At 41.8% G+C, this 14218-nt stretch overlaps 1 protein-coding gene across 5 annotated transcripts in view; it reads left to right on the top strand.

Moving 5' to 3' along the window:
* Cd226 (CD226 molecule) overlaps positions 1–13904 on the top strand; it is a 76753-nt gene extending 62849 nt beyond the window's left edge. For 4 of the 5 annotated variants that reach the window (XM_048806629.1, XM_048806628.1, XM_048806630.1 and 1 more), the window contains 4 exons: positions 214–303; positions 5032–5128; positions 9019–9076; positions 11660–13904. In XM_048806629.1, the coding sequence (XP_048662586.1) occupies positions 214–303; positions 5032–5128; positions 9019–9076; positions 11660–11773 (359 nt within the window). In that variant the 3' untranslated portion in view covers positions 11774–13904. The remainder of the gene's footprint in view (positions 1–213; positions 304–5031; positions 5129–9018; positions 9077–11659) is intronic. The other variant, XM_048806631.1, reaches the window with a different exon arrangement.
* Positions 13905–14218: the final 314 nt, after the last annotated feature.

The following is a 14218-nucleotide window of genomic DNA, read 5'->3' as shown; positions in this document are numbered from 1 at the left end:
TTGGCATTCTGACTTATGGTGCATTTGAATAATGTGTGTTTACAAGCAACGAGGCGAGTGTGCAGAAAGCGTGAGACTAAGATGTACTTGGGCAAGAGGGTGAGACATCTCATATAATAGACTCAGTCATGAAATTTTTCTCAATAAATACACAAAATCAAAGATATTTACCCTGCTTTTGTCCACATGCTGACTTGAGCACCCTCGCCATAGGCCAGTCACCATGGAGCACCCATCTCATGGTACAGCGTGGTGACACGGATGGAGCCAAGATCACTAACGCAGTCCTGCTGCCTTGTGGAGGTACAGCGTGGGCCCTTCTAGACTGTGTGCTTCTCGGCTGGCAGAGTTCCAAAGTGCTTGAGCTGGTCGGGAAACTGTTTTACAGCAAGAGAGGCAAACTGTTAACAGAAATCGCACTTTAGGTTAGAAACCTGCTTCCTTTGGGTTGTTCAGTGATTATCGGGTAATTATTTAGAGTCTCTGTTTCTTATGTTCCCCAGTTAAAATCTGACAACATTTTTCTTTTGGGAAAGAATATTTGTTATTTACTCAGAAGAAAGATTGGAGGTTGATGTCATGGTTTCTGAAAATCATTTATTCCCTACAACCTTCTTGCTATAAAACAGGCTAAAGTTTCTGAAATACAAAGAGCATAAAAGTGATTTACACAAAGACAAGTGACCTTTGAAAACTTGGGCTATCACCAGGCCCATATTCATCTGATGCATATTTCATTTTTGATGCAACGAACTTTGGGCTTTCGTTATGTCCAGTCTAAGATTGTTTTATGTTCGTTGATGGACACTACCTCTGTCCTTCCCCAAGACCTGACTCTTACTGCAGGAACAAGCATCCTCCATTGCATGACTAGCTCAACACAACATCTCAACACAAAACAAATGAAATTATTTATTTAACTCTAATTGGGAATGCGTGCATATAAAATGTAAGTGTGTATGTAATGTACACTATTAGTCGTTTATGTTATGTGCTGTTTAAAATATTTAAAGGATGTCTGTGTGTTTTAGTTCAGTCCCCTAGTGACCCTTGGGTTTTATTTCATCGTCATCTCACGACGGCAAAGATAAAGAGACTGAATGTCCTTCCATGAGATCTTCCAAGGAAAGAATTAGAATACAGGACAAGGCCCCACGGCTTCCCTCCTCCGTGTCTGTGTTTCCAGCCAACCGAAGTCTAACGGAGATGAAGTTTGGGCATTTTCCTGCATCATCCAGAGAGTTAGACTGGGAATGACCTTCTCCTGCACACTCTGTCAGCTCACACCTCTCCACCCTGCGCCCGCACCGCTGGGTGCATTCCATCTGGACAGAGAATGAGAGCTAACATTTCTTTCTCTTCTCAATGAGGCAAGAAAAGAGTAGTTGTAACTGATATTTTCCAGGACTTATCAGGGCTGGTTAGAGGCTTGGAATGCATGAGTTCTTCTGGCTTGTTTTCTGGTCCAGTTATTTAGGGTATTAGTTACTCGGTGTCTTCACTCCCTAACCCACCCCTCTCCAATAAAGGAGGAACCCCAGGCATTAGGGCTGCTCTGCCCGCCTGGCTCTGCCGGAAGGGCCCGGCAGCATTTCTGTCATGAACCATTTCTAAGGTTTATGACTCAGTCATAAATACTTGTCACCAGCAGAAACTTAGCCTGGAGGGTCACAGGCCTGGAGTAAATTACTCATTTATAAATTTCACTGACTTGCTTTAAATTGTTTTAACTGTATTTATCTTTTGTGATGGGAGGAGAAATAATGGCTTTATGGTTCAAGACATTTTTGTCCCCCTATGAATCAACGAGCATTGGCATGTAAGCAAAAATTCAGCAAAAATGTGGCCACTGAAACAGACAACGATTCTCCTTTCTTCAGAGAAGGGCTTGAGGGCCAACATCATTCAACGAAAGCTCTATTAACAGAACTTGGGGGAGAAAGTGAATGCTCTGAGCTGTTAACTCCCCAAAGCATCCCTTCCCATTTGCTTTTTCTTCTTCCACATGAGGACCAGCAAGCTGCATGGTCACCAGAGTCTGACCATTCATGCTACATCTGGCCAGACAGAGCAGGCAGGGGTGGGAAATGGCTCTGCCTCGGATGGTCCATGTTCCCGCTCTGAGGGGCTGAATCTGCACCTCTCCTCCATGCTTTTGCATTTATTTCTTAAGGGTAAATACTAGTTCCATGCCGCTTTTTAAGTCACATAGGACTTTTCAAAATAATATAAATTCCATTCTCTATCGGTATTACCAGTTAATACGCCTTGAAATAGCATCCATGTAAATACTGAATGAATAAATGATCTGACTCCAGTGGTCACACATTGCTAGAAACAGTTAAAAATAGGAAACATTTCAAATTGAAACATTTGAAATTTGGATTTATAACTGACCAGTTGTGATACAAATGGTCACACTTTCAAGTGGATTCTACTTCTGAATTCATATAACTTAAAGCTTAATTAAAAATGTTGTCTGCATTCTTAAGCATTCTGTCTACTTCTAAGGAGTTCTACATCCTGCTCTATTAAAAACAGTCACTAAAATTTGGTAAAATGTTCTGTTTTATGCATGCAGACCTTTAAAATTTTGTCCTGATTTTTCCTAGTTAAAAAAGCAAGATACTTATTTGGGGTAAAAAAAGGGAGCTCATAACCCACTTGAATCAAAGTGTGAAATATGATATATCAAGAATTATGTAATGTTTTGAACAGCCAACAATAAAAAATTAAAAAAAAAAAAAAAAAAAAGCAAGATACCTTTTAGAAAAATTTGGAAATACCAAAAAGCCTAAAGAAAACAATTGCTTTAAAGTTTTAAAAAATTGTCAAAGATTAAATATAGTAAAGGTGTATAATATAATGGTTCGATACATGTCAATATTGTGTAATGATTACCATAATTAGCATGTCCCTTACCACCCATGCTGCACACTGGGTCCCCTCAACTTGCTCATCTTACCACTGAACGTCTGTACCCTCTAACATTTCCACCATCTCTGCACCCTCAGCTCCTGGAAACCACTGTTTTCCTATTATTGTTTTGACAATTCTAGATGACACTACAGGTAAGATCATGTGTCGTTTGTCTTTCTATGTCTGGCTTATGTCACTTAGCATAATGTCCTCTAGGTCCATATATGTTGTCACCAAGTCTCAGGATTTCATTGTCAAAAAAACCCCAAATAATCCAAATGAAAAAAAATGGGCACTAGACTTGAAAAAAAAGAAGACATAACACTGGCAATTAGGTACCTGAAAAAATGGTCAACATCACTACTCATCAGGGAAAAGCAAATCAAAGCCACAGTGAGATAGATACCACCTCAACCTGTTAGGAGAGCTGCGATCAACAAGACAAGAGATCATCAAAGTTGGTGAAAATGTGGAAGAAAAGGAAGCCATCTACCTTGTTGGGAATTTAAAGTGCAATACCATTATGGAACATGGTATGGAGGGGCTTCAATAAAAATAGAACTACTGTACCAGGAGAGCAATCTCTCTATTGGGTGAACCACAAAGGAACACCGTCAGTGTCTTGAAGAGACATCTGCACCCCATGTTCATGCAGCATAATTCATGATGGTCAGCAAGTGGGTACAGCCTCTTTGCCCATCCACAGACAAGTGGATGAAGAACACGTGGTTTATAGACACAACTGAATAATATTCAGCTTATAAAAGAAGGAAATCCTGTCCTTTGCAGCAACACTGATTAACCTGGAGGATATATGCCAAGTGAAGTGAGCCAGGCACAGAGAGAAAAATACTGCATGGTTGATCTTTTTTCCCATGTAGAATCTAGGATAAACAAATTTAAAGCATAAAAAAGTTTATCATTTGTCATTGTAGTAAAGCTCCTAGAAGACTGAGGGGGTCTAGACAGTGAGTTCTTGTCATGGAAAAACCTTTAGGGACATAGTGGAGTAGGAGGGAAGAGGAGTCTGAGGACAGGATGGCGAGAGTTGGTGGAGAAGCATGATTTTCCACTTGTGCTGGGTCCAGACCCCTGCAGTCACCGTCACAAGTCTTCCACTTTCGGTCTCAAGAGGGAGGGAAGCTGTACTGTGCTATAGCCCACGCCCTTCCTGTGTGGCAAGATGGGCAAATCTGCTGTCCCAAAGAAAGACACAGTGAAGAGAACAGGTCAGGTACACATCAGTCCCATTCCCACCAGCCATGGGGACTGATGGGCTTCTCCTCAGGGGAGGTGCCCCACAGGTGTTCTGTGGGTGGCGATGGGTGGGGTGTGCTGGGCCAGGAGGACCGGGCAGAAGGCTGAAATGGTATCTGACCCGTGTGGGCTCACGCTCCAGAGGTGACTGTAGGATTAGTTCTGCATTCTTTGGAACATCAGCTCATTAGAGTCCTACCACAGCTCCATGGTGTCATCAGAACCGAGTCATTGCCACCACTGGAATAAAGAGAGAGGCCCACGCAGGGAAGGTAAAGGACGCCTCTGCTGGAGGCCCTCAGCTTCACCGTGACAGGCCCAGGACGAGGCTCCAGACTCCTGCGCCACTTCGGTCCATTTCTGGGAAACTCTGAGTTGGAGTAACATGCTTTTCCTGACTTTTATCATCAACTCAAATGTGGTTGAAAATATTTTTAAACAAAATTCTTCGGGTTAACATTAAAGTTACATACTGTTGTGTGTTCAGCGTAATGAACACGTCAAACATAAAAACTGGCCTCCCTTAGTAGGCTATTTCAGTGGCTATTTTCTTCTACAAAAGATTTTGTGCATGGGATTGGGAGCTTTTTGGAGTGTGTGTTCTACAGATTCTATTTCTTATGTTGTCGAATCCAGCTTAATCAAGGAACAAATACAAACCTGTGAGGGGTCAGAAATATTAAGGAGCCTCTAAAAGAAAATTGGGTTTTTTCCCTCAGTCCACCCTATTTTTACTGTCTTCTTTGTTCTTAATATCCCATCCTGATTGATACGCCCTTTCTTCATTTTCCAACCTTCCTTTTGTGGCATTAGTTGGATCCCTAATTTCTACTGTAATTTTGTTTTTTCTCCTAGGGAAAGCTGATAACCAGTATCTCCTCTTTGTGGCTGGAGGGGTAGTTCTGTTGTTTGTTGTGGCAATCGTCATCATCATCGTCATTTCTTGTAACAGGTGAGTAGAACGAGTACCCCAATCTGGTCTGCCCTGAGTCACTGCGATGTTACAGGTTCTCTATTAATAACCCAACAGTTTGTCAAGCTGTCTCAGCAGCCACAGGTATTTCTTTGAATACGGCTCTTACTCAAGGGGGGAGGCGTTAATATCAGAAGCCAAAGCCAGAGAGAGTCCTTCCCTGAGGGATGGGCGGAGCCGGCAGCCTGCCTGCCTGTTCCCCATCTCTCCCCCCTCCTCCAAGGAAATAGCTGCCAGTGAAGGCGTGTGTGTGTGTGTGTGTGTGTGTGTGTGTGTGTGTGTTTGTGTGTTTGTAAGTAAGAGAGGATAATGCCTTAACTTAAGCATTCATCAGATATCTATTGTGCAAAGTGGTGAAGGAGATGTAGGGAAGCTCCCATTCTAATAAGCTAACAGTAAACTTAAACTGGTGGCATACTTTCTGAACAGTGGTCTAGATGCTACTGTTAAGAATTACTGAGGAAGAAGACTGGGAGGCTCACCCCAGAGATAGTGGGCAGTCATCCGTAATCAGCAGCAGCTTCCTGCTACTCATGGTGTGGCGCAGGGGATTTTCTTAGCGGGCCCTTTCTTCTCCAGACTCTCCGTGTCTGCCGACCCATTTGCCTAGCACTGGTTGGTCCTTTTAGAATCTCACTGGGTTGGAATTATTCCTTATACTGTGGGCCAAGGACAGTGGTTGGATTGTGTGTTCTACAGATTCTACAGGCGTCTGTGGGGATAGGCTTGTTAAGGGAGAAAGGGACCATGCTTTGCACGTCTCTCTTATAGGTCTGTGATGGCACACATGTGCTTGTTGGCTGTGCACATTTCCATCTCTGCTCCACTGCCACATAATGTGCAGCTCCTTAACAGGATTGCCAGGAGGTTTCTGCATTTCCTCTGCATGTCCTTGACCTTTGCCTCTTCTGCCACGCCCCTGCCCTCTCCAGCCTGCCCTCCTGTTCTCAGACCATCCTCTCTCTAAACCATTGGAATTTCCTAGTTCCTCTTTAGTCCTCCTCCTGATTAACACTGTGTTACCCTCCCACTGCAACCAGTCTTAACCTCATCAGCCCTGTCACTGAAGGTGCTCTGCTCTCTGACTGCAACTTAATTTTTGTCCATAGTTTCTACTTTATTTACTTTCTCTAAAATTCACAAATTTTTATTAAAACTGTGACATTTATTCTTTGAGCACACCCACTGTCTTTCATTTGCTATGCTCCCCAAATACAGTTTCCCTGTATTTGCCCTTAATATTGTGCATTATAACAGGCAAGACACCAGTCCCCTCTGTGAGGGCTGTCTTGAATCTCTGTCCCTGGGATAGACATGAAGTCACCATCCAGAATCATCTTGCACTCCTATCTGCTACTCCTCGCATCCTGCTTTGTATTTTAATTGTATTCGGGCTTGTCTTCCCTACTGTGGTATTCCTAATGGCAGGACTGTGTTTTATTTATGTTTTAGTGTTTGATAGCATTCAGCAGCTAATCTTCCCAAGCAGTGGAGGGTCAGTGATCATCTGCCTAATTAAAGGGGAACAGGGCCAGTCCTTTCACCTTTCTCTGCATCGTGGCTGCCCTGAGTCTTTCCCTGACCAGAAATTAGCAAATGGAGGCAAGGGCCCCGGGGTTAGTGTCCTAGAGGGTTTCTCTACTGCCTCACGTTGGCTGATGAAAATGCAGACGGGGCAGAGGGAGTCTTGGGGAATAGGCAGCGTGACTGAGAGAACGCGGGGTGGACAGACCTCTGCAGGGTCACAGATGTTGGACAGGACAGGCTTTGCTTCATGAAAACACTTTGCTTCACATGAGTAGTTAAACTGAACTGTGGAGTATACTGTCCCTCTTGGGTCAAGGCGATGGGAAGATTAGTGGACGCGAGTGTCTAATCAAGGGTGAACTCCACAAAGGAAAGGGCACGGTTCTTCCTGCCTTGTCTGGTCTCCCTTTGTGGCTGTTACTTGGTTGGAAATGTTTTGGAAAATGACCCCAGGGTTTCACCAATGACCCCTGAACCCTGTCTGACCAACCATTTGAGATAATCCCTCAGCCTCGGATGTGCAAGTCTGACTTCAGAGGGGATGCCCAGTCACCTGCTCCACGGGCACTGGAAACGGCTCCTCTATCCTGGGTTGGTAGGGGTCAGAACAGCAACAGTAAGAATGGAGCATGCTGGGGGTGCACTGTGCGGGTGAGCACCAGGAGAGCCAGCTTGTGTTCTGGGCACGGACACCTGTGTCCTGGGAAGAGCTTGAATCCTTAGGGAAACGTCAGACACTTGTCTGCAGATTGCTGTCAGTGCTTGTGCTTATGATGAAGGTGGCATCTGGTTTTCCTGGCACCTTCCTGGTTTCAGCACTTCATCCCAAGGAGATGCCTTAGTCCCCGGCAAATGGGAACAGCTGGTCAACTTAGATCAAATGGTGATGTTCACTACCTTTGTTTTACAGACAGAGGACTGGTCTTTTGAGATGCAAAACACTCAGCCACTAGATAGCAGAGCACAAGTTACACAGAGTCTGATTCCAAGCCCAACCTTCTCTTTCATTCCTCATGTTGCATGCTCCAGGCTTATTTCAACACACAGACACAGCCATCCGTCCGGGAAAGTTAGCTGTATGTTATGGGATAGACTTGTGCACCCTGGTTTAATTAAAGATCAAAGGTCATAGATCTGTGCCTTGGCTTCCTCATCTGTAAACAAAAGGTGATAATAGTAGCCTTATGATAGATTCCTTTGAGGAATAAATTATGTAATTTATACAAAACACTTAGAAATGAATTTTGCATGTAGTAAATTTACACAGAGAATAAGTAAATTAAAGAATAATCAACATAAATAAGGATAATAATAAGTAAATTAATGCCTATAGAATAAGATGAAGACTGTTAACATAGTAGAATTTCCAAATTACTAGAAGAGATCATTAGAATCAATATCCACTACTGAATAACCTTTCCTTGAAGAGTGACTATCATGTTTTCAAGATTTTTAATAAGGAATTGAGATCTCATCTTACAAAACACAGAACAAAACAAACCTCTATATTTTTGCATGGAATCCACCTCTTCCGTTGTTCAACAGGAATCTTCGCTTTAGGGAGATGGAAGAGAGGTTGACTTTCCCCAGAATAATTGTCTTCACACTTGGATATGTTATTTCTCCTTTGTTCGACTACAGTAGCCTCTTCTTTCCTTCTCTTGTGTTTGCTCTTTTAAGATTTCTCCAGAAGTTAGGTTTCATAAGCGTCATTGGAACTGTGGAGAGTTTGTGGAGTACTGTGGTTGCAGATGGTTGCCGGCCACATCAAAGTGACTCTGAGAGAAGGGAAGCCTCAGAGTTGGGTGGGAGGGCTGAGGGCTGATGCTACCTGTAACCAGCCACGTGACTCTGGGCAAGTCTCCCTTCCTCTCTGTACCTCAGTTTCCTAGCCTGTTAAGTTTAGAATTTTGATGAGATCTGAAGAAAATCATCCATACAGGTTATATAGAATAACACCTGGACGATTTTATAACACTGAGCTCTGTTAGTGCAGTCACCTAAGAAGTTTCACTGTTGGCTTTCAAACATGTTTTAATCATGAAAATCTCTAAGTCCAAGATTCCATGGAGAAGGCTGGAAGCCCTTCTAACGTGGGTTCTCAAGGAGAGTAATTACCATGGACACTGCTGGACAGCTACGGAGCTGTGTGCACCCTCCCGGGAGTGTGGGAGAGGTGTGCAAAGTGAGTGTCAGTCACTAGAATGCTGGACAAATATGTGTGGAGCACCTGTGGCTGGTCACGAGCACATATTCAGTAGGGGACATGGGCTGGGAACACGCCGAGGGGTACCATGCTGGACTGCAGCGTCTTGATGTTTCCTGTTGACTGTGTGTTTTAGAAGGAGGAGGAGACAGAAGTCCACCCCATTTAAAGAGTCCTGGGATACAAAGAGTAAGGTGAGTTCACCTGGAATTGTCATTTTCCCCCTCTTTCGTGCTTTACAAATATCTTGTAAAGTCCGTCTATTTTGCAGTTATGGATCTTATTTTTTGTTTTATTTTTAATAAACTGGCAATGCAGTTGATAATTCAAATATTGATAATTCAAGTACCAGCTTATTTGAGGAAGCAGTTACTCTCTGTACTACTCTATTAATACCTTTTGACACCAAGTTTTTTTTTTATATCAATATGAATAAAGGAGCAATTACACTGACACAGTAAGAATCAACCCTGTGCATTACCGAAATCTGCACTAGTTTTCTAGGACTACTATTACAAAGTACACAAACTGGATAGTTTGAAACAGCACACACTTATTCCCTCATGACTCTGGAGGGTTGAAGTCCAGAAAGAGGTGTGAGAAGACTGGTTCCTTCCTGGGGTGAGATGGTTCCAAGCTTTTCTCCCAGCACCTCCTGGTGGTTGCCTGCAATCACTGGCTGTCCATGGCTTGTATACACATCCGATTCTGCCTGTCTTCACCTGGGGTCTCCCCTGTGTGTGTCTGTGTCTCTCCTCTTATCAAGAAACCAGTCATCTTGGAGTAAGGGGCAGCCTCCTACCCCAGTGCATCCTGATGTTCACGTCACTAATTTTATCTGCAAGTATCTTATTTCCAAAGAAGGCCACATAACGATGTTTGGAGAAGGATGTGAGTTTTAGGGGGACCCTATTCAAACCAGTAAAGAGCATAACATTATTTTGATGTCATAAAGATATTGTGATGATTAAATTAATCTGACCTACATTCAAGGCTCAGAAGCAAAGCGTGCATATAAAAGGACATAATATATGATATTTGTTACTATTATTACCTTTAATTAATTATGAATTAATGAATGCTCAAATTACATTATAAACCTAAAGAACTTTCTTGTGGGTTTCAGGAGTCTGATGAACTATTAAAATTTCCATCTCGCTCTACTTTGCTACTGCGCATGTTGTTTGGTTGAAGTAATAGAAACTTCGGAGTTTGTAGATAACAGTGATGCTTAATTTCATGTTCATTGCCTCCAGCGTATGTCACATATTGCTCTCTTGTGCACATATTATTCTGTTTATTAAAATTCGCAATCCAATGCTTGCGTTAGGATTTCACACACAGCATTGGGGAGGTTATTCATGGGTGGAATCAGTGCCCTTGTAAGAAGAGAGGCCAGAGCTTGCTTCCTCCTCTCTGCTTTCTGCACAAAAAGCCTGGACACAAGGAGAAGATGGCCACCCACAGATCAAGTAGGCAGCCCTCGCCACACATTTGGTCTTGGATTTCATAGCTCCAGAACTGCGAGAAATAAATGCTTGTTGTTTAAGACACTTAGTCTGTGCTGTTCTATTATAGCTTGCCTGAGTTGACAAAAGCAAACATTTTCTCAAGTGCTATCCAAAATCACATTGATTTCTTTTTGCTTTAATTATTTGCCCTTGAATTCAACACGGCTAAAAAGTCAAATACTTAAGCACCCAATACAGGTGCTTCAGACTTCTTAATAATCTGTCAACTTAAAATTTTCTGTTATTAAGCAGTTACTCTTTGCAAGTCAGATGTGTTTTTCTGACTGACTCACAGCTGGCTTCTTAGCACCATATGCAGGCTCCAGCGGCTTGGCTCCTCCAGCTGTTGCTTGGCACACAGTGGACACTGCCCAGCCAGGTCCACTTAGTGGCTTCTTTTGTTCCTAGCTATTTGCCTGCTAAAGTCAATCCAAAGGAATATTTATTGTTATGAATTTTGAAGAAAGGAGGATGCTTTAGGACTATGTTAGGTATCCAGTTCTTCCAGGCTTTAGAATAATGGTATTTATTATATCGAGGACAATTTAAAATTTTGATAGTAAGAGGGACTGTGAAGGATGAAGAGGATAGACCTATTTGATTATTTTGCTATTCCTCACAGGTGATGTAAGTAAGAAAGCACCTGGATTTTCCTTCTGCTTTCTTCTTGCAAACACCAAAATCATTCTAACTTTTGAAACCACTCACCAGAAGATCTCTCTTGCTTCTCTTTTCTCTCTCTCAATTTTGCTCTTTCTCACACCTGTATATTTTGTCACATGTGCACATTCATCTTGTCACATGTGCACATCACTTGATTAAAGTAGAGAATATTAATGGTTATGTACCATCAGCTTGAAGGAGAAAGTTTGTTGCATAGTTCTTTCATTGTGTTCAGTTGATTATTGTTAAAGCTAGGACACTGTGTACTCTAAGAATAGTTATTAATTAAGGCATCATTCAGTAGACATTGATGGATGCCCACTATAGGAAATACCAACCTACTTTTGCATCTAAAAAGGAAATTCATAGCACAATACAGCATTAAAGATCTGGATTATGTTTATGCTGCATCTTATTCAAAATCCTATAAATCAAGAAAGTGATTTCTAACCAAAGTTCTATACAATGGAGGGAGTGTTTTAGAAATTACTTGTAGTGGAATTTTGGCCTACATTATGGTTCAATTGAGAGATTTATGTTGAATATCTTTACTAGCTGATGAAACACACTGAATGATTGATACCATTGCTGTTTATTTTGTAGGCAGCCAACAACTACAGAAGCCCCTTCTCCATCACTCAACCCATGGAAGACACAAGGGAGGACATCTATGTCAACTATCCTACCTTCTCTCGAAGACCAAAACCTAGAGTCTAAGCTTTTCTCTTGATATCAGCTAACTAATGATGACTATTAAATACATGGATCTTTATAATTTCTTCCTACCACCCAATGACTGTCTTGATTCCAGTTGACTAAACTTCTTTCATTGGTAGAGAAAACACTGCATGACCTAGAGAACATCCTGAACAGGAGTGCTTCAGGACACCTGAGTCATGTTAGCTCATACATAAGGGAAACTTGCTGGATCAAGCAACAGAGGAACAGGGGAGACCAGACTTGAGTGAGCGTTACTTACCAGCGCTCTAATGTTGTGTCTAGATTTAGACATGGCCGTAAGCTGGTTCAGATCCCCTCCCACAGCAGTGGATGCACTTGTCTGGCTTTGGCCTAACTCCCATGCTGGCTTTTCTGTGTGCTTTCAAGATGGCAGCCAACCACTGAAGTCATTTGTGACACTGTTTGCATTGGATGAAGTGTTTGTTTTTTTTTAACGCAGCAAACATATTCGATTATTTGCCTATCATCAAGCAGGCATTGTGGTCATTAAGGTGAGATAGCTTACCTTAATTAAGGGTTCACCTGTAAGAGCTGGAGGTGGGGACAAAGCACATGAAGGGGCAATTCAGGGTATTAAAGAAGGAAAGGAACCAGGAAGCTGTGGTTGTTACTAAATGTTGACTGCAATGACATTCCAAGACATCTCTTACTAACCCACTAAAAAGTGAAACTAGATTAGTTCTCTCTCTCTCCTCTCTTCTAGAATCTTCTCTATCATCCATAGTCCAGAAGAATACCTGGCAGCACAATGAATGAAGTCAGAGAAAGATACATGTGACAGGGTTACCATTTTCTTTTCTAATAGAAAATAAATTTATCTCTGAATCTATGTAGAATTCTTGCCACCATCCTGGGCCTAGCCTAATGAGGAAGTGTGATAGAGGGTCCAAGAATAAATAATGTAAATACTTTTAATATTGATTTTTTTCTTTTTGCTACCTTTGAGAATTATTTTTAATATCCAAATTCTCTCAAAATGGACAGGAACCTAGGCATTAAGTTCTCTAAAAATAGTTTTGTGTGAAACTTGAATACATGAAGAGAGAACATGGTTGGAAGTGGTGCTATAGGGTTGTAGGGTAGAAATTTGAGCCTGGAGTCGGGAGGGTATGGAGAGGAAATAGGAAAGAAGGGAAAGTCATCGGGGAATAAAGTACAAAGGGAAATGTGGGCTTCACAGTTTGGACATTTACCCTCGTTTTTATTATCATTGCTGAAAGAACTTCATATTTGGATTCATGAACTGTTTCCATGAGTTTATCAGCATAACCCAGTGGAAAGGCCGTTCACCAGAAAACACTCTAGCATCACGTTTATCCAAGATGCTAGGGCCAAATCCCTGAGTTCACATTGTGAACCCATTTAGCACCATTTATAAAATAAGCTGTTTCTTTTTCTCAAAAAGTTTGAAACGATCTGGAAGATTCTGATAACCAAATTCTCATTGATTAATACAGGTGAGAAGTAAAACATTTCTACAGTCTTAACACGAAGGACTATAAATCCCTTCAAAAGAAAATAGCTACTGGGGTGACAGGCTTTCATGATGAAGCACTTATGTGTGCTAGCCCCCAGGATATCTGAAACTCATCTCTGTCTCCCTGTTTTTTAATTTTTTTAAAATATCACACTCAAAATATTTATGGGCAGTATTTACTCTGTCCTTTTCTTCTTTTCCATGTGGTCTTGCTATTTGGGAGTTGGGAACCTCCTGCCGCCTGCTGAAGTTCTCCACTGCCTCAGCTCTTGGGCTGATAGAGCTTCTTCCCCATTTCCTTCTGGGACACCCTAGCCAGGCACTGTCCTTGCAGTCTCTGTAATCTCTGTAATGCCACACCTACGGCACCAGGTCTTTGAACTCTACCCTCCCCCCTTGCTTTTCCTCTAATCTGTGCTTACTGACCTGGGAGTTACTAGGAAAATAGATCAAAACAGATCCTCAGAGTACAGATCAAGATGGGAATTAAACTATATTTGTGTTTTTTTATTTTTTTGCAAGATGCTGCTTTGGAAGCAAGATGCAGTCTTAAGATTTTTGTCTGTTTTACATGTATAATTTATATTGGTACATAATACAACATCAAATAAAACCTATGCTTCCTTTGAATATATGATTTTAATATTTACATTTAAAATTACCAATTAAGGGGCTGGGGATGTGGCTCAAGTGGTAGCGCGCTCGCCTGGCATGCGTGCGGCCCGGGTTCGATCCTCAGCACCACATACAAACAAAGATGTTGTGTCCACTGAAAACTAAAGAAAAAAATAAATATTAGAAAAATTCTCTCTCTAAAAAAATAAATAAAATAAAAAAATAAAAATAAAATTACCAATTAAGGAAATTAGGGTGGCATTGGTGGTATAGTGGTGAGCATAGCTGCCTTCCAATTGAAGAGATTACTATTTGATAATATGGTAAGT

Source organism: Marmota marmota, unplaced genomic scaffold (genome assembly GCF_001458135.2).
Source record: "Marmota marmota marmota unplaced genomic scaffold, marMar, whole genome shotgun sequence".
NCBI lineage: Eukaryota > Metazoa > Chordata > Mammalia > Rodentia > Sciuridae > Marmota > Marmota marmota.
This window is presented reverse-complemented; position numbering and strand designations above follow the sequence as displayed.